General features: G+C 47.3%; 1 protein-coding gene across 1 annotated transcript in view; it reads right to left on the reverse strand.

Annotated features, from left to right (window-relative positions):
• stard13b (StAR related lipid transfer domain containing 13b) overlaps positions 1 to 21543 on the reverse strand; it is a 730982-nt gene that overhangs the window by 352262 nt on the left and 357177 nt on the right. Inside the window, exon 4 of the mRNA XM_085999342.1 lies at positions 1689 to 1722. Within this exon, the coding sequence (XP_085855468.1) occupies positions 1689 to 1722 (34 nt within the window). The remainder of the gene's footprint in view (positions 1 to 1688; positions 1723 to 21543) is intronic.

Here is a 21543-nt window from a genome sequence, read left to right on the forward strand (position 1 = left end):
ACAGCAGCACAGTCATTCATTACAGTCGCATTATTATTAATTTCACTGAAAGTCTTCACGTACCATTCTAGAATGACATGTTACTGATCATTACACCATCTAGTACACTCCCAACCAGAATTGATCATATCTGTTTATCATTAATGTAACACTATAATCAGGTTGCCTGTAACAATCTCTTTTATTGCCAGTTTGATTTGATGAAGCAAAACTCCTGATATACAATAATGGAACTGGACTACGCAGTGAAATTTACATCACGTTTATATTGCCTAACTGCTTCCAGTGGAAATATGATGACACTGCTAATGTTTGGAAATATCCCGTTTATATGGTGGGTGAATTTAGAGCAGCAGCACCACAGCAATTATTGCAGTTGCTCAAAGGTTGCAATTGTGTACTTCTGGCCATCGACCTTATCGGGGTTGAGGGAAGGTCTGTGCAGGGCAACAGTGTGAAAACGGTACTGTGGTCTGTACGGCTGGGCTGAGAACTCAATCCACCCATAGCCAGAAATAAATGGAGACCCTGGCAGCAAATGCCACCGGTGGCACTTTGCCCTTTGGAGCCAGTGAAGAAATTCACATCACATTGTGCTGTTCAATGCCTATGGAGGCAATACCTTGGGTATATTTCAGCACCGTCTCTGGAGGCAGTGCTATAAGATAAATGAGGTACAAACCAACTCAAAGCAGCTAAGAGACAAGCATAGTCGAATGTGTGGCCAAGTTACTGCTACATATGAAGGCCAAGTCAAACCATTGGCTGTACCTTGTTCTCCTTCTATTAATTAAGTTACAGCGTGAGATTAGTACGTAAACATGAAACACAACATCTGAATAAAGAAAAGTTCTCAGAACATAAGAATTAGGAGCAGGAGTAGGCCATACGGCCCTTCGAGCCTGCACCGCCATTCAATAAGATCATGGCTGATCTTCAACCTTAACTCCACTTTCCTGCCATCAGAACGAAATGTGTTCAGCAGATGTCGTTTCAGGATATACCAGCACTAACTGTGAGAGTGCAAGAAAACAAAGGAGATACTTCAAGATAATTTTAGGCCTCAGGACAAGTATGTAAAAGAAAAAATCTAACAAGATAATTCAGTCAAAATGACACCTAATAAGTGCTACCCTGATTTCTATGGAGCTTTAAAATTAGTATAGACTTTGGTTTAGAAGCATTTAGAGATCATTTAAAACATAGACACATTTTTCTAGAAATTGCAATGTTTTGTCTGATTTGGAATAGATACTAGTACTCTCTTTTATCTACATCAGCTTCTCAAAGTAAGAGACTTTCCGTCTTATAATTAAAAAGTGGTTTTAAAATGAATGTTGTATTGCAATAATTAATCACAAACCTTTCCCTCAGAAATGGTAGATTGTAAATTGTTCAGATTCAGAAAAGCATAAAATGACAAGGCTATGCTAGAATATTCTGCAGCATTCTTATTCCCACTAGTCTTGAAACACTTTACAACTTATAGTCTAATAAAAAAGGAAATTGCAGATTTTGAAATATTTACTACCGGGTGGAAAATGATACAACATATTCCCCCCATACCATACAGCATAAACCTGCAGAGAAATGGCTGCACTTTTATTGTCACATGCAGAACCCATTAAATATTATTGCAGCTAAGAGAGTGAGCTCAGACTGTGAGACTCTGAAGAAGTCGAACTCACCAGCTGTCTCCTGGCTCAACTTCAGTGGCAGTGCCTAAAAGAAAAAAACATAATTTTCAATTTAACTTGACCATGATCCAGATGAGCTTGAAAGTTAACGCAGACAAACACAACCAGGTAACAGTCCTTGAGGTCCTGATCAGTGCTGGTGATTCACTAAACTCTGGGGCATTGGACAGAGAGGCCAGTTATCCAGGTAATAAAAGTTCAAATCCAATACAAAATTCACACTGACTGAGGCGGATTGCAAAATCTTAACTTTACCGTTCTCAAATCATTAAATATGGATAATTCAGGGCTAGAAAAAAGACACCAATCACAGAGAATATTTGGCAAGTTAAGAAATAGAAGCAAAGTTGTCAGGTATTTGTACTCCATTGCGTCCTTTAAACTAATTCTGTTGGTTTCTTAATTGTCTATCTCCCAATTTTAGCTGAGTTTATGGATTATCAGACTGACTCAGTTCTTTGTACACTTGATATCAGGATTGCCAATACTGAACACCCAAGATGGAGCAAGTTGCTATACTTGTGAAGTTCAGGGTCTGTCCGTTGTGTTCTGCCCTAGGGCAGGTCCGAACTCAAGTCTCAAACATGAGATTCTTGAGCCACTTACTAGGGAAGAGCAGTTGAGATGGTTTCCCATTGATTCCTCACGATTCTTATCTTCGGAGCACCTTCTCCTAGCCCCACCTACCCTTCACGATGGATCCAGCCGTCCCCATCGGACACAAGTAACCCCACTGGATGTCAACCCAGTAGAAGTTCAGGATATTCTGGTTTGATTTAGTCTACATGTGAGGAATCCGCAGAATGAGAGCGCTTGCAGTATGATGGTGAAGATGAACATTTCGACATCTGTAGGGAGACCACCTGGTAGAGGTAGTCTTGCACCACTAGTACTACACATCAGCTGATGTATAACTGCAACAGCATGGATAACGTTAAACGAAAATAAAATTTCACGGGCAAAAGATATAATGCACCACAATCACAATTAAAAGCACTAAACCAACAAACTGAAATAATGTACTCACTACACAATGCCATGTTGTATTTTTAATCATACATATATATATATATATTAAACTAGCTGAAGTGCCCGGCGGTGCCGAGGGTCTTTTGAGGGCATGTTGTTGTTGGAAGAGAGAGAGAGAGCGACTGGGGGGAAGAGAGAGAGCAACTGGGGGGAAGAGAGAGAGCGACTGGGGGAAGAGAGAGAGCGACTGGGGGGAAGGGGGGGAAAGGAGGGGGGGAGAGAGGGGGGAAAGGAGGGGAGGGGGAGAGGGGGGAAAGGAGGGGAGAGGGGAGGGGAGAGAGAGGGGGAGGGAGGGGGAGAGGAGGGGAGGGGTGGGGAAGGAGGGGGGGGAGAAAGGGGGGGGAGCCAGCAGACCCTCTCCCCTCTGCCGGTGATGGCTCCGCTGAGCTCCGTGCCACCCCACGCACTGACATGCCAAGCGCAGCGCCCCGGTCAGCCCGAGCCCCACCCTCCCTCCCGAGGCCGGGCCTGAGGCGGTTTGAGACGGCCGATTGCGGCTGGCCGGGCCCGGTTGCCTTGGTAACCCTCCTCCCCTCTCCGCCTCCCGATCTCCGGGACCGGGCCTGAGCGGCTTGAGACGGCTGATTGCGGCTGGCGAGCCCGGTTGCCAGGGTAACCCTCTCCGCTCCCCCTCCCCTCCCGAGCCCCGCCCCCCCGCTAACCTGCTCGCTTCCCTCTGGCCGCGCTCTGTGTGGAGGTGCGCGTGCGCCGTGCAGCGCGAGCGCGAGGAGCTTGCAGTGAGCCCAGCCAGCCTTTACCAAGATGGCTGGCCGCTGGTTCGGAATCGGGCCCGGGTGGGGGGTGACGGGTGGGAGGAACTTGCTACAAAACAATTACCTAGGGTCCAGCATGGCTGGCAACAGACGCCCAGGCTTCGAGGCCTACCTGCAAAAACGGGGAAAGGTAGGAAAATTAATGAGATTAGATAAAAGATTTAGAAAGTAATTAACTTTTTTAAAAAACAATATGGCCTAGAAATTTAGTGGCCTGCGCCACCAGTTTGCGTCCAAAGAGGGCTTTTGCGCCACTGTGCAAACCTACCGCAATATTTAGCGGGGCGCTAATGGCGGCGTTAGCCATTAGCGCTGCGCCGCCACCGATGATGTCATCGGTGTGCGCAGCGCCCCGCTATCGCCCCGCTGGCCATATTTGGTTGCTGCCGCCTCCCCCGCGCCGGCCGCAAACAGCGACCGGTACACGGGGCCTACCTGTGCCGGTAGTGGGGCGAGTTAAGGTGGAGGTGCGGCCAGCCGCTTTTTCGGCGGCCGCCTGCCCGCACCTCCTTCCCCGGCCTCCTACACCGCCCCCCCCCCCCCCGTGGCATTGCCGGCTGTTTCCAGAGAGCCTGGCACTTCTCCTTGGTGCCGGGCTCATTTGCCGGCACTCGCGAGTGGGGATCGCGCTGTTGCAGGCACCTCCCCCTTAAGAATGAGAGGAAGGCCTGCAGTACCGCAGGCTGCCGTGCCGCAGCGGGTGGCGCTGCGGCACTTTACACGCCGATATTCAGTTTCAGCGCCCCAAGCGGGGCGCCGAAACCCTTGTTTAGCGGCCGGCTTCCACTTGGGGCGCTGAAACTGAATTTCCCGCTGGCGCAAGTGGCTCCGCGCGCAGCGGTAATTCCGGCGCCCAGGCGAGCTGGGCGCCCCTAACTGAATTTCTAGGCCTATGTGTTTTAAAAGCAACTTTTTTTTTTAAAGACGCAGAAAGCGGGAAAAAGAAATGAAAAGTTTGGAATCAAGATGGCGGCGACTCACCTCGGTTCAGAACGATAAGGCCCGCCCACACACGCACCGATTGGTCGACTGTCAGGTCACCGAAGTGTAGGATTGGTCAATTGTCCCGTCACTTGACTCTAGGAGGGCCCGCCCGCACGCGCCAGGAACCCGCCCCCGCCACGCAGCGATTGGTCAACCGTCGGGTTGCTCGACTGTACGATTGGTCGACCTCGACGTCACTCAATGCTAATGAGTAGATAATGAGCGGAATGTTGAACGTTTTTTGGGTACCGCGGGCACAATTTTTGTCTCACCGAAATGTAAATACGCTTACGACCGTTCTGGAATCGTAAGCTTTCTTTTGATGTAACACACGTGTAGGTACGCTCTATAACTTTTGATTGTATAGCCAGACAGAGAGACAGAACGACAGACAGAGAGACATACCGTTTTATATATATAAATATAGATACAGAAACCATTCAAATAAAAGAGCTGATTTGAAATAGTTCAAACGGTAATATTTTTCCACTGTTATCCCACCAGCTCCCCTTCCTTTTGCAAAATACTTTCCTATATTCTACATATGTTGCTGAATTTAGCACTCCCCGCCTCCACCATACTCATTCACTCAGATCCCAGCCAGTGTGTAGGGTTACCAACCGCGTCAAACCCACGCAGGAAAAATGAGTCACAAAAGCTTCAGAGTTCAAAACCTGGTTTTGTCGGTTTGACTGTAATGTGTTTAGTCTGTACAGATCCTACTGGTGTTTATTTGTTGAGATCACTGCCTCTATGTTTTTCTCTCTACTAGTGAAGCCATTCAGGAATGTACTGGTTACCACTTGGGATAAGAGGTTCGCTCCAATGTGTGGTTTACCATTGCTTCATCAGGATTACCAGAAGCACATATTAAGTCACAATAAGAAAGAGCCTTCATCCCCAATACTTACAAAGCCAGGATTGCCACTGTTAATTTTAAGTAATTGATAAACTCATTAGGATTGTAATTTTACTCTGATCTCAGTGAGGCAGCACAGCTGTTTTAAAAACCTCTGGAATTAAAATTGTTGTCATTGAGCCAAGGAATTGCAGTTTAAGAACAAAGATATTCACAAAATGGCCTGGATTTACCAGTGAGAAGAAATGTGGCCGCAAAATTTTCCAGCACCTTTACCTTGTGATACTAGTGAGTGCGGGTAAGACTACTATCCCTGATGGCGCACTCATCCTCTGGACGGCCATTCTTCTTGTGTGAGCCTGGACAGCGAGTGGTAACATGGGGCATCTCAGAGAAGTCTGATCCTCCCCCAAACACATGCGCTTTCAGCAACTGTTGCTTTTTCTTCTCCCTCACTCAGGCGAACTGATAGGGTTATCAATTCTGGTTGGATATATTCCTGGAGGTTTCATCACATGACTCAAAACCGCTCCACCCACTAAAGCAGCCTTTTCCCCTAGCTCCAATATTTTTATAACTAATCAATGAAAATGTTCAAAGAAATTGAAAAAACCCTTTTTTTTAATGTACCTTTGACATTTTTCCTGAGTTGTTGGCAGAACTGTTCAGGAGATTAATCTTCAATTCCTGGAGACTCCAGGGCAACCCTGGAGGATTGATAACCCTAGTACTGATGCCAATTGTAACATCTCCTACTGCAGCTGCCTCAACATAGACTTGGGATTGAATCTGGGGCCTGTTTGGCCTGTATGCCTCATTTACTTACTGTGTATCCAGCTGAGCCACTGGGCAAGGCCAAGTCACATTTCTTTCAGTCAATTATCACTAAACCCGAAATAAAATTTGTTTAAAGAATTTATTTTTGACTTGGACTCTAATGAAGTAGTATTCTCAACAGGGCCATACATCAGCCGCGTATTTAATACAATCACTTATCTGGCTTACATTAAACTATCCTTCCTCCCTGTCTCGACCAGCAATAGGTCTTATTAGAGGCAATAAAATGGCTGAATATATGTTTAAGAAACTACAACATTGAAATAGCAGACTTGTCATGGGCAGTAGAAAATGTAGAATAAATTAACTACAGCTTGTCCACTGCAAACAACCAGCTGAATTAACACATATATACAAAATAAGACATGAGTTCAAAACAGCTGTTGGATATTAGCAAAATAAAGACAGAATTTGTGGTTTTATTGACTGTTACCGCACAATGATGAGCATTCAGAAGGCTTCGATTTCATTTCTTTATTCGTGGGATTTACTTTACATGAAAATTTTTCAGTAGAATACTGGTGTGGAATTAGTGACAGAAATATTAAAACGATAATGTTCCTTTTTTGTTAGTGGACATGCTTGTATTTTCAAAATTATAAATAGAGAGTAGTTATAGAACATCACAGAATCACAGAAACCCCACAGTGCAGATAGAGGCCATTTCGGCCCATCGAGCCTGCACCGACACATATCCCACCCGATCCCCGTAACCCCTACACCAACACATATCCCACCCTATCCCCACGTATTTAATCCCCCTAACACTAAGGGTCAATTTATCATAGCCAATCAACCTAACCCGCACATCTTTGGACTGTGGGAGGAAACCGGAGCACCCGGAGGAAACCCACGCAAACACGGGGAGAATGTGCAAACTCCACACAGACAGTTGCCCGAGGCCAGATTTGAACACGGGTCCCTGGCGCTGTGAGGCAACAGTGCTAACCACTATGCCACCGTGCTGCCCGGTAGTTAAAGACATTATAGCAGGGCACTTAGAAAAGTTCAAAGTAATCAGGCAGAGTCAACATGGTTTTGTGAAAGGGAAATCATGTTTAACCAATTTATTGGAGTTCTTTGAGGAAGTAACATGTGCTGTGGATAAAGGGGAACCAGTGGATGTACTGTACTTAGATTTCCAGAAGGCATTTGATAAGGTGCCATATCAAAGGTTATTGCGGAAAATAAAAGCTTATGGTGTAGGGGGTAACATATTGGCATGGATAGAAGATTGGCTAGCTAACAGGAAACAGAGAGTAGGCATAAATGGGTCATTTTCTGATTGGCAAGATGTAATGAGTGGTGTGCCACAGGGATCAGTGCTGGAGCCTCAACTTTTTACAATTTATATAAATGACTTGGATGAAGGGACCGAAGGTATGGTTGCTAAATTTGCTGATCTGGCAAATGGAGTATAATGTGGGGAAATGTGAAGTTGTCCATTTTGGTAGGAAGAATAAAAAAGAAGCATATTTTCTAAATGGTGAGAGATTGCAGAGCTCTGAGATGCAGAGGGATCTGAGTGTCCTAGTGCATGTATCGCAAAAGGCTACTATGCAGGTACAGAAGGTAATTAGGAAAGCTAATAGAATGTTATTGTTTATTGCGAGGGGAATTGAATACAAAAGTAGGGAGGTTATGCTTCAGTTATATAGGGCATTGGTGAGACTACATCTGGAGTACTGTGTACAGTATTGGTCTCCTTATTTAAGGAAGGTTGTAAATGTGCTGGAAGCTGTTCAGAGAAGGTTTACTAGACTAATAGCTGGAATGGGTGGGTTGTCTTATGAGGAAAGGTTAGACAGGCTAGGCTTGTATCTGCTGGAGTTTAGAAGAGTAAGAGGTGACTTGATTGAAACATATAAGATCCTGAGGAGTCTGGACAGGGTGGGTGTGGAGAGGATGTTTCCTCTTGTGGGAGAATCTAGAACTAGGGGTCACTGTTTAAAAATAAGGGGTCGCCCATTTAAGACAGAGATGAGGAGAAATGTTTTCTCACAGAGGGTCGTGAGTCTTTAGAACTCTCTTCCTCAGAGGGCGGAGGAAGCAGAGTCTTTGAATATTTTTAAGGCAGAGGTAGATAGATTCTTGGTAAGCAAGGGGGTGAAAAGTTATCGGGGGTAGGTGGGAATGTGGAGTAATCAGATCAGCCATGATCTTATTGAATGGCGGAGCAGGCTCGAAGGGCCGAGTGGCCTACTCCTGCTCCTAATTCGTATGTTCATATGGCGAATAGTTTTAACGTTGGTGAAAATATGTAAAAGGGGTTTGTGGGGCTAGCATTGCGTTGGAACACTGGGGTATATTTTCCAGTACTGAAGGATATTCCAGATTTGGCCTAATTACTTACATAGAAACATAGAAGATAGAAGCAGGAGTAGGCCATTCGGCCCCTCGAGCCTGTTCCGCCATTTAATGAGATCATGGCTGATCATCCAAATTCAGTACCCTGTCCCTGCTTTCTCCCCATATCCCTTGATCCCTTTAGCCTTAAGAAATATATCTAACTCTCCCTTTAGCCTTAAGAAATATATCTAACTTATGTATGGTGAGCTTCTTGCTCAGATTGTGTCTACCCATGGGTGCTTACCAGCATGGATAGAGGAAGAAAATTGCACGTGCCATCAGCGCTTAAAGGCTACAGGCTAAAATTAAAGGGCAATTAAGGCAAATGGTTGCAGGTGGAGCCTAAGATAGTTTGAGCCAATTCAAAGGCTGCAAGGACTTAAAATGCATTTTTCAGTCTTTCCAAAGGCAATATGAGGGGAACGAAGTGGCTGGAAAAACCATAGAAAGTTGAAACAAATGTGGCGATGGGAAAAAGAGGGGACGATGTCAATCCCCTTTTTCAGGAATGGGATGGTAACACAGAGGATATTGCAGCGCACTGCTTACTGTCCTGTTCTCACTGTTAATTTGCCCTCCGCCATTTCCATCTGGTCCTGCAAATGGCGGCCAGAGCGCCTGCCTGTTTCAGGTGAGTGTCTCATCATGGTGTACATAGGACCCTGATGCAATTTTCAGATGTCAAGGGGATGATCGTGCGCTGTGCACACTCCGCCCATTGGAACTTAACATAGAGTGGTCTAACCAGCGGTCCTTAAAGGGACCGCTGCAGGCTGCTCCAAAAACAGTAAGCAAAACTTTTTAAATGCTTTTATCATGTCTCCCCACCTGCTGCCGGCCTCTCTCTACCCTTTTCCGGGATTGCTTTTACCCCTCCTTTAAGGCTCCAACTCTGGCTCAGCTCTGCAGAAGAGCCGCTGAATCTTCCACCCACAATCGGCGAGCTGCCTGTCAACTCTGGTTCCATGTTGGCAGCGCGTCGAGATTATTCAAATGAGGACCGATTATGAAAATGGTTCAGGTCTCACACCGACTCCATTGGGCAGGCACTGGGCTCACAGCAGCTACCTCCTGCCTGATGTGACAGAGGCGGCTGCCATGAAAATTAATTTCAGAATATGCAGGAAGCAATTTGGATCCTTTACAATCAACCCTCCTCATTAATTTAACTTTGACTTATTCACGGTACGCTGTAGCTTGCATTTAGAAGCCTTGGCAGTCCCTGACCTCCTGTAAAAGTTTTGTATTGTAAGAGCTCCTTCTTTAGGTCCCATCTTTTTTAAAGCACTTCTTTTTATTCTGAAGTTTTGTAAATGTTTCGATTACAGTCAGCTTTCTGGTCAACATGTGAACATTTTTGGCTTTTTATGTACTGGACAAAAAGAACTTTAAAATAAATACCCCAAAATTTTTTAAATCAGAAAGAATATACAAAATAACAAGAACAAAATTTGGAAGTAAAAATTACTGGAAAAATGAAAATTGAAAAGCAATTTGAAAAAATCCTTTAAGTGCTCCACTACACACAAAACTCCCCTAAGGTTCACTACTGATGGCTGAACAGAGCAATGGGACCCCATCATAAATGGACAGGCGATTTTCCTCTACTTAATTTAAATGCACCTGAATGCATCATTGAATTGAAATTATGTATGAGAAGACCTTAAGATGATCAGAAGATCCTATGCTGCCTGAAGCCAGTGGCCATGATGTGGAGATGCCGGTGTTGGACTGGGATGGACAAATGTGAGAAGTCACACAACACCAGGTTATAGTCCAACAGCTTTATTTGAAATCACAAGCTTTTGGAGCGCTGCTCCTTCGTCAGGTGAAGTGAAGAGATGCATATAGGCACAGCATATATAGTCAGAGAACACTGCCAGATGATTACAGGTAATCTTTCTAACTGCTCTTTATCCCACCTCGGCAGAGAGATAATCACAGCAATCAAAGGTGTCCAAACAGGTCAGTCAGGAAAACATTACATCAAAGAACAATGAGGTGGGGTCACCAGGGGTCAAATGTTGCAGATGCTGGGGTCTGTATGAAAAACAAAAAACAAACAAAGAACAATGAAAAAAAAAGATTTTTTTTGCTGGAAATCACAGCAGGTCCGGCCGCATCTGTGTAGAGAGAACAAGCCAACGACGACTCGAGTCTGGATGACTCTACGTCAGGTGGGGTTACATGTAGCGTGACATGAACCCAAGATCCTGGTTGAGGCCGTCCTCATGAGTGCGGAACTTGGCTATAATTTTCTGCTCGACGATTTTGCGTTGTCGTGTGTCTCGAAGGCCGCCTTGGAGAATGCTTACCCGAAGATCGGAGGCCGAATGTCCTTGACTGTTGAAGTGTTCCCCGACTGGGAGGGAACACTCCTGCCTGGCGATTGTTGTGCGATGTCCGTTCATCCGTTGTCGCAGTGTCTGCATGGTCTCGCCGATGTACCATGCTCCGGGGCATCCTTTCCTGCAACGTATGAAGTAGACAACGTTGGCCGAGTCACATGAGTATGTACCTTCGATCCAGACCTTCAAAGCATCCTATGCGCTCTCATCCCACATACTCCCCGCGTGGGTGACTTCTACTGCCTCCCAAAGATACACAAAGCCAACACACCCGGACGTCCTATCGTATCAGGCAACGGAACCCTGTGTGACAACCTCTCTGGATACGTCGAGGGCATCCTGAAACCCATCGTACAGGGAACCCCCAGCTTCTGTCATGACACTACAGACTTCTTACAGAAACTCAGCACCCATGGACCAGTTGAACCAGGAACACTCCTCGCCACGATGGACATCTCGGCACTCTACACCAGTATCCCCCACGATGACGGCATCGCTGCGACAGCCTCAGTACTCAACACCAACAACAGCCAATCTCCAGACGCCATCCTACAACTCATCTGCTTCATCCTTGACCACAATGTCTTCACCTTCGACAACCAGTTCTTTACCCAAACACACGGAACAGCCATGGGGACCAAATTCGCACCTCAATATGCCAACATCTTCATGCACAAGTTCGAGCAAGACTTCTTCGCTGCACAGGACCTCCAACCAACACTATACACCAGATACATCGACAACATTTTCTTCCTATGCTCCCACGGCAAAGAATCACTGAAAAGACTACACGATAACATCAACAAGTTCCATCCCACCATCAAACTCACCATGGACTACTCCTCAGAATCGGTTTCATTCTTGGACACATGAATCTCCATCAAAGACGGACACCTCAGCACTTCACTCTACCGCAAGCCCATGGACAACCTCACGATGCTCCACTTCTCCAGCTTCCACCCTAACCACGTTAAAGAAGCCACCCCCTATGGACAAGCCCTGCGAATACACAGGATCTGCTCAGACGAGGAGGAACGCGATGGACACCTACAGACGCTGCAAGACGCCCTCGTAAGAACGGGATATGACGCTTGACTTGTTGATCGACAGTTCCGATGGGCCACAGCGAAAAATCGCATAGACCTCCTCAGAAGACAAACACGGGACACAGACAACAGAGTACCCTTCGTTGTCCAGTACTTCCCCGGAGCGGAGAAACTACGCCATGTTCTTCGCAGCCTTCAACATGTCATCGATGACGACGAACACCTCGCTAAGGCCATCCCCACGCCACCACTACTTGCCTTCAAACAGCCGCCTAACCTCAAACAGGCCATTGTTCGCAGCAAATTACCCAGCTTTCAGGAGAACAGTGACCACGACACCACACAACCCTGCCACAGCAACCTCTGCAAGACATGCCAGATCATCAACACAGATACCATCATCACACGTGAGGACACCACCCACCAGGTACATGGTACATACTCATGTGATTCGGACAACATTGTCTACCTCATACGTTGCAGGAAAGGATGCCCCGGAGCATGGTACATCGGCGAGACCATGCAGACACTGCGACAACGGATGAACGGACACCGCACAACAATCGCCAGGCAGGAGTGTTCCCTCCCAGTCAGGGAACACTTCAGCAGTCAAGGACATTCAGCCTCCGATCTTCGGGTAAGCATTCTCCAAGGCGGCCTTCGAGACACACGACAATGCAAAATCGTCGAGCAGAAACTGATAGCCAAGTTCTGCACTCATGAGGACGGCCTCAGCCGGGATCTTGGGTTCATGTCACGCTACATGTAACCCCAACTTACGTAGAGTCATCCAGACTCGAGTCGTCATTGGCTTGTTCTCTCTACACAGATGCGGCCGGACCTGCTGTGATTTCCAGCAAAAAAAAATCTTTTTTTTTCATTGTTCTTTGTTTGTTTTTTGTTTTTCATACAGACCCCAGCATCAGCAACATTTGACCCCTGGTGACCCCACCTCATTGTTCTTTGATGTAATGTTTTCCTGACTGACCTGTTTGGACACCTTTGATTGCTGTGATTATCTCTCTGCCGAGGTGGGATAAAGAGCAGTTAGAAAGATTACCTGTAATCATCTGGCAGTGTTCTCTGACTATATATGCTGTGCCTATATGCATCTCTTCACTTCACCTGATGAAGGAGCAGTGCTCCGAAAGCTTGTGATTTCAAATAAAGCTGTTGGACTATAACCTGGTGTTGTGTGACTTCTCACATGAAGCGAGTGGAGATTTGGTGATACAGAGTTCCGTTTGATTTCCTGGCCCCCATCACCTGTTATGCTGGCACGATCAGCGATATGGAGCAGAAAATAAAGCCTACTGTCCTTTGACCTCCAGGGTCTAGATTTGAATCTAACCAGAGAAGTGGGGTGAAATTCTCCTCACTCTGATGGTGGGAAATAACATTCAGAATGTTAATTTAGTTCCTGGTGCATGAGCGTTTGGACTACATTACTAAAGCATTTGAAAGATAGTGAAGCAACACCTCAGTGTTCATAGACACAGTTTACAATACAGGTCCATTTCAAGAGGGACCTAGAGTTAATAAAAGGAAGTGAATTCTTTCAATAAGATGAAATGGTTTGAAGTTAATGAGGTGAGACATCAGTGCTGAGAGAGGTATGGCCAGGATATATACAAGGTCAAATAAAGTGCACTTTCTAAACAAAGCACGGGTGCCTGATGAGGGGAAGTCACTGGCTGAGCCAATTTAAAGTTTTAATGGTAAAGGTTACGATTGATAGATGGGCAGCTTTGACAAATGGGCAGCAGTGTAGCATTAATCACCAATATTTAGTACGGTAGAGAGTACTATCAGGCAAAAGTATTTATGACTAATAAAGACAAGTGGATCCAATATCGGCTTCTAGTGTCCCATCATGGTTCATGACATCAATGACCAAGGATGACAACTCGGGGTTTGCAGATATTCCAGTACAGATCTGATTGAATAATTGCATAATTGTGTGCCTGCCGACTTTATGTTACAATGATTATTCAAGTATTTTATATTATTTTTATGCTGCTCTACAAGTTATTTTCTTGTTTTGTGGAATCTTGAGTTACCCTAGCATTTGTCTATGGATCAGTAGAACACCGTGTGGTGTATTTATCCTTGAAGCCATTGGGGAAGCTCTAGCTCGTCCAGCAACACCAATTGGAGTTAGTGAAGTCTGAACGTTACTTGGTCCTGCAACTGAGACTCAGGCCCTCTGCACTGCAATCCAGAGACTTGAGCACAAAATCTCTGAGGGAGTGCTGCACTGTCGGAGGTGCCGTCTTTCGGATGAGACATTAAATCGAGGTCCCATCTGCCCTCTCATGTGGGCATAAAAGATCCTATCGCAATATTCGAAGAAGAGCTGGGGAATTTTCCCCAGTGTCCTGGCCAATATTTATCCCTCAACCAACATCACTAAAAACATTATCTGGTCATTATCACATTGCTGTTTGTGGGAGCTTGCTGTGCGCAAATTGGCTGACGTGTTTCCCACATTACAACAGTGACTACACTTCAAAAGTACCTCATTGGCTGTAAAGTGCTTTCGGACATCCTGAGGTCATGAAAGGTGCTATGCAAATCCAAGTTCTTTCTTTCTTAATGCTAGAGCTTTTAAACTACATATTAAAAGAATACATTTCAATGAAGTTCCTCTTGAGTACTACATCTCACTTGCTGCTTCCAAAAGAAAACATCTGGATCATAAGCAGCATCTTGTAGAGTGTCCAAGACACAGTTAGTCATATTTTATGCATCAGAGAAAATTTGCTGAATCACTGCTGCTTGTGCTTAGCTGACCACATGCTCCTCAGAGAAAGGATGCTCGTGTGATCTTTTGTTTAGCTGCTGCTGCAATGCAGACAAACACAATATTTCATTCTCTCTTCAAGTAAATAACGACTGTGACCACAAAATAGTCACAAATAATTTCTTCATAAATCAAGTCATCTTCCTTGTCCGTTCTTTCTACAAAGTTTGGCAGTTAGAATAGTCCCTGTTGCAACACTTGAGTTGGAGTTGCTAACAACAGTACTGTACAATATTTTTTCAGACAGGGATATATGCCCCTGATTGTGGGTAACAGCTTTTATTTCCTTTATTAACAAGTTCTAACCAAAGTCACTGCTGAAAACCTAGTCAATATCTCTTTACAATTTAGTAATAACAAAATACAAAGTACTGTAAGAAGGAAAAAGACAGATCAGTTGCCAAGACCTGTGGCTGTCCACGATGAACAGCTGTCAATTAGTGTGAGTTCAGAAAAAGACCCGGCATATACTGACCTCTGATTTTATAATGTGGATGCTAAGCAAGGTATTTTACTGCAGGACTGTAACATGCAGCTGCTCTGTCTGTCCATTGCAGGACTTAATTTTTCACAATTATTTTCAATGCTTTCAGACCAGTTCCCCCTCCCCTGCCCTGCAGCATTATTCCCCAGTTGAGAGGTTGTGTGCATCATTTACTGCCAGGGTTCTGGCAGTTCTGCTCAGTCAGTTGCCTCTAGGGGATTTGCAGAGTTAATCAGGATGACTAAGCCTTCTGATTACCTCCTCTCCATTGAAGTCAATGGAAATAAAAATTGGGAGACATGTGAAACAGGCTGCCAACTCATTATCACCCGTTTTACACTGTCCCACAAAGTCAAGATCTACCCCATCACCTTCATGTAAAAGTATTTGCCATGCCGATTTTTTTTTGTTTATCTACAAATATTTGTTACAATAATGTAAACGAAATCAAAACAAATCAGTGGATCATTTGGATTTAATGGCCCAGAACCTCGGGTCTCCATGGGTGAGTACGCACGGGGTACTCACCCGTAGGCCCAATGGAAGTGCCGGTTTCCTGCATGCACTGAGCATGCGCGGAAAACCGGCACTTCCGTTCCCCTGAACGAAGGGGTTCAGAGTTCGAACGCGTGTGCAGGAGAGGCAGCGCGTGCGCATTGAACTTGTGTTTTTTTTGCAGGTTTTCCCGGGAAGGTAAGTCTCCAGAAGTTAGACATTTAAAAAGCAGTCGTAAGGCCTGCTTTTTACAAGGTAAGTGGTGAATTAATTAAAATTAAAATATTTTTTCCACAGCTTTATTATTTTTAAATACTTTAAAGAAAGGTAAGTTTATTTTTAGCCCCGTTAGAAAATAAAATTATTTTTTCAAAAATTTAAATTATTGTTTAAAATAGTTATTTCATGTAACTTATAGTTTACTAGCTGGGGGAGCCCGGCGGTGCCGAGGCTTTTTGACGGCATGTTGTTGTTGGAAGAGAGAGAGGGAGCGACTGGGGGGAAGAGAGAGAGGGAAGGAGCGAGAGAGAGAGGGAATGAGAGAGAGGGAAGGAGAGAAAGAGAGAGAGGGAAGGAGAGAGAGAGAGGGAAGGAGAGAGAGAGAGGGAAGGAGAGAGAGAGAGAGAGAGAGGGGGAAGGAGAGAGAGAGATGGAAGGAAAGAGAGAGAGAGATGGAAGGAGAGAGAGAGGGAAGGAGCGAGAGGGAAGGAGAGAGAAAGAGAGGGAAGGAGAGAGAGACAGAGACAGAGAGGGAAGGAGAGAGAGGGAAGGAGAGAGAGAGAGGGAAGGAGAGAGAGAGAGAGAGATTGGGAGTGTGAGAGAGACAGATTGGGAGTGTGAGAGAGAGAGAGAGATTGGGAGTGAGAGAGAGAGAGATTGGGAGTGAGAGAGAGAGAGATTGGGAGTGTGAGAGAGAGAGATTGGGAGTGTGAGAGAGAGAGATTGGGAGTGAGAGAGAGAGAGATTGGGAGTGTGAGAGAGAGAGAGATTGGGAGTGTGAGAGAGAGAGATTGGGAGTGTGAGAGAGAGAGATTGGGAGTGTGAGAGAGAGAGAGATTGGGAGTGTGAGAGAGAGAGATTGGGAGTGTGAGAGAGAGAGAGATTGGGAGTGTGAGAGAGAGAGAGATTGGGAGTGTGAGAGAGAGAGATTGGGAGCGTGAGAGAGAGATTGGGAGTGAGAGAGAGAGAGTTTGGGAGTGTGAGAGAGAGATTGGGAGTGTGAGAGAGAGAGATTGGGAGTGTGAGAGAGAGAGAGAGATTGGGAGTGTGAGAGAGAGAGATTGGGAGTGTGAGAGAGAGAGAGATTGGGAGTGTGAGAGAGAGAGAGATTGGGAGTGTGAGAGAGAGAGATTGGGAGTGTGAGAGAGAGAGATTGGGAGTGTGAGAGAGAGAGAGATTGGGAGTGTGAGAGAGAGAGAGAGATTGGGAGTGTGAGAGAGAGATTGGAAGTGTGAGAGAGAGAGATTGGGAGTGTGAGAGAGAGATTGGGAGTGTGAGAGAGAGATTGGGAGTGTGAGAGAGAGATTGGGAGTGTGAGAGAGATTGGGAGTGTGAGAGAGATTGGGAGTGTGAGAGAGAGAGATTGGGAGTGAGAGAGAGAGAGATTGGGAGTGTGAGAGAGAGAGAGATTGGGAGTGTGAGAGAGAGAGAGATTGGGAGTGTGAGAGAGAGAGATTGGGAGTGTGAGAGAGAGAGATTGGGAGTGTGAGAGAGAGAGAGATTGGGAGTGTGAGAGAGAGAGATTGGGAGTGTGAGAGAGAGAGAGATTGGGAGTGTGAGAGAGAGAGAGATTGGGAGTGTGAGAGAGAGAGATTGGAGCGTGAGAGAGAGATTGGGAGTGAGAGAGAGAGAGTTTGGGAGTGTGAGAGAGAGATTGGGAGTGTGAGAGAGAGAGATTGGGAGTGTGAGAGAGAGAGAGAGATTGGGAGTGTGAGAGAGAGAGATTGGGAGTGTGAGAGAGAGAGAGATTGGGAGTGTGAGAGAGAGAGAGATTGGGAGTGTGAGAGAGAGAGATTGGGAGTGTGAGAGAGAGATGGAGTGGAGAGAGAGAGATTGGGAGTGTGAGAGAGAGAGAGAGATTGGGAGTGTGTGAGAGAGAGATGGGAGTGTGAGAGAGAGAGAGATGGGAGTGTGAGAGAGAGAGAGATTGGGAGTGTGAGAGAGAGAGAGATGGGAGTGTGAGAGAGAGAGATTGGTAGTGTGAGAGAGAGAGAGATTGGGAGTGTGAGAGAGAGAGTTGGGAGTGTGAGAGAGAGAGAGATTGGAGTGTGAGAGAAGAGAGAGAGATGGGAGTGTGAGAGAGAGAGATTGGGAGTGTGAGAGAGAGAGAGAGATTGGGAGTGTGAGAGAGAGAGAGATTGGGAGTGTGAGAGAGAGAGAGATGGGAGTGTGAGAGAGAGATTGGAAGTGTGAGAGAGAGAGATTGGGAGTGTGAGAGAGAGTTGGGAGTGTGAGAAGAGATTGGGAGTGTGAGAGAGAGATTGGGAGTGTGAGAGAGATTGGGAGTGTGAGAGAGATTGGGAGTGTGAGAGAGAGATTGGGAGTGTGAGAGAGTGATTGGAGTGTGAGAGAGAGATTGGGAGTGAGAGAGAGAGAGATTGGAGTGTGAGAGAGAGATTGGGAGTGTGAGAGAGAGATTGGGAGTGTGAGAGAGACAGAGATTGGGAGTGTGAGAGAGAGACTGGGAGTGTGAGAGAGAGTGATTGGGAGTGAGAGAGAGAGATTGGGAGTGTGAGAGAGAGAGAGAGATTGGAGTGTGAGAGAGAGAGAGATTGGGAGTGAGAGAGAGAGAGAGATTGGGAGTGTGAGAGAGAGAGAGATTGGAGTGTGAGAGAGAGAGATTGGAGTGTGAGAGAGAGAGATTGGGAGTGTGAGAGAGAGAGATTGGGAGTGTGAGAGAGAGAGATTGGGAGTGAGAGAGAGAGAGAGATTGGGAGTGTGAGAGAGAGAGAGAGATTGGGAGTGTGAGAGAGAGAGAGATTGGAGTGTGAGAGAGAGAGACTGGGAGTGTGAGAGAGAGATTGCGAGTGTGAGAGAGAAAGATTGGGAGTGTGACAGAGAGATTGGGAGTGTGAGAGAGAGAGATTGGGAGTGTGAGAGAGAGAGATTGGAGTGTGAGAGAGTGAGATTGGGAGTGTGAGAGAGAGAGAGATTGGGAGTGTGAGAGAGAGAGATTGGGAGTGAGAGAGAGAGAGATTGGGAGGGGAGGAAGGGGAGGGGAGGGAGGGGGGGGAGGGGGAAGGGGAGGGAAGGGGGAGAGTCCCTGAGCCCCGCCCCCCCAATCACCCGAGCCCCGTCCCCCCCGATCTCCCGAGCCCCGCCCCCCCCGATATCCCGAGCCCCTCCCCCCCGATCTCCCGAGCCCTGCCCCCCCCCGATATCCCGAGCCCCACCCCCCCCGATCTCCCGAGCCCCGCCCCCCCCTTCTAAGGAGCACGGCCCCCCCCGATCTCCTGAGCCCTGCCCCCCCAATCTCCGGAGCCCCGCCCCCCCGGATCTCCGGAGCCCCGCCCCCCCTGAGGGTGGCCCCCCCGATCTCCCGAGCCCCACCCCCCCCGATCTGTAGTCCGGGCCCGCGATCTCCCGATGTCCTGCCCCCCGATCTCCCGCTCCCCGTTGTCCCGCCTCCCGCCCCGATGTCCCGAGCCGCGTCCCCCGCCCTCCCGAGCAGCGGCGTCCCACTCTCCGGAGCTCCGCCCTCCAGATCGCCGATTGCGGCTGAGAGCCCCGCCCTCCCGCACTCCGAGCCCCGGCCGAGCCGGCTTGAAGTTTGCCGGTTGCCGGGGTAACCCTTCCCGCTCACCAAGGCCGAGATCCCACCCCCCGATGTCCCGAGCCCCGCCCCCCGCCCACCCGAGCAGCGGCGTCCCACTCTCCAGAGCCCCGCCCTCCAGATCGCCGATTGCAGCTGAGAGACCCGCCCCCTGCCCGAGCCGAGCGCGGAACAGAGAGACTGCCGCGTCTCAGCTGCTCCTGCTGCGCGCGCACCCTGACCCTCGTGGCTGACGCCGATTGAGTTCGGGGACAGCCGTTTAAGAAAAAGCCAGAGCGGGCTCTCGCGGGCGGGCGGCGCATGCGCGGGTCAGTGCCAGCGGCGCGAGGCGGCCCGCGGGGAGTAGTTAGGGAAACCCCGCGGGCTGGCGGCCGTTAGCAAGCGGATCACTTCGGGCGGACCGCCCGCTCCGGCCCCGACACCGTCAAACCTGAGAGGGGGAAGTAGAGAGAGAGAGAGAGAGGGAAGAGGAGAGAGAGGGAAGAGGAGAAGGAGAGAGAGGGAAGAGGAGAAGGAGAGAGAGAGAGGGAAGAGAGAGAGAGAAAGAGAAATTTTTTGAGCTTCAGGCCTGCCTGCAGCGGGCCTGGAGAGCAGCACCGAGTCCCCCCTGCGCGAGGGTGAGGAGGAGGGGGGGGGGGTTGCTAAACACAATATAAAACTCAAATAAATTGTTAATTAATTCCCTAACACATAATTCAAATATTTACCTTAGTTCCCTAACACACTGAAAGTGTGGGAAAAAAATCGTGAAAAATCAAGATGGCGGCCACTCACCTCGGTTCAGAAGGATAAGGCCCGCCCACACACACACCGATTGGTCGACCGGTCAGGTCACCGAAGCGTAGGATTGGTCAATCGTCGAGGATTGGTCAATCGTCGAGTCACTCGACACTCAACTGTAGGACGGCACGCGCCAGGAACCCGCCGTACGATTGGTCGACCTCGACGTCACACGGTCGCTAATGAGATGCTAATGAGCGGAACGCTGAACGTTTTTTGGATACCGCGGGCGCGGTTTTTGTCCGGCCGAAACGTAAATACGCCTATGACCGGTCCAGAATCGCAAGCTTTCTTTTGAGGCGACGCGCGCGTCGGTACGCTCTGTAACTTTCAAACGTATAGAACACAGACAGACAGACAGACATCGGGACAGACAGAAGAGCCACTTTATATATATAGATTTAAAAAATGTGATTTAAAAAAAAATTATTTTAAGATTTAGTGATGTTTTGGGGCTCGTAGTATTTCTAAGTTTGACAGCACTTCCTGTCAAACTTATGAATGAAGCATTCCCTGCTCCGATTGGCTCCCCATGGCCCACGTGATCCCAGGGGACGCATCGAACTAACTGCGCCCCTGGGATACGCAAGCACTGCGCGCCGGCAGTTGGAGCAGGCCCCGGATCGGAATTCCACGGGAGCCAACAGCTCAACGGCCAGCACGCAAGGTAAGTACAGGTCCGGGGGCTTACACCTGCGGGAAGCCCCCGACCCGAATTTCTGGGCCAATGTAATTGTGATAAAAAAGGCAGGTTGTTCTTCAGGCTCTGCTCTCTTCCCCTTAGAAGTAAAATATTTCCCAATACTTTTTCATGAAGAAACTGTACCTTTGAAGAAATTTACTGAACCTATCACTCTGTTAAATAGTTTGGACCCTTTTGCTATTTTGTTCAAATAATCATATCCATCACAATAGTCTGTTGTTTTATTTGGCAAAGCTAATTTCCTTAGAGAATTTTTAACACACTTATTCACCAGGGAAACATCTGTGGCTCTACTGTTAGCAACATTTATTGCGATATGGTCCTGGGCTGCAGATGCTTAATCCCTGCCTTCTCTCATTAACCACAGCATGGAAGTGTAATCTCAAGCATTGTATGGGGTGCTGCAGGGGATTAACAATTTTTTTTATTTCAGTTCAAATTTAAAAAGTATTATCTATGGTCTTCAACAAGATGATTGGACATTGGATAAAAGAACGTAGTCAACTAAGGATGTTAGATCAATGGAAAGGGTACAGCAGAGATTTGTCAGGAACGAGAGGTTGTATTTCCAAGAAAAAGGGCAA

This window comes from Somniosus microcephalus, chromosome 10 (genome assembly GCF_052327205.1).
Source record: "Somniosus microcephalus isolate GS21.2 chromosome 10, FLI_Smic_1.0, whole genome shotgun sequence".
Classification (NCBI taxonomy): Eukaryota; Metazoa; Chordata; class Chondrichthyes; order Squaliformes; family Somniosidae; genus Somniosus; species Somniosus microcephalus.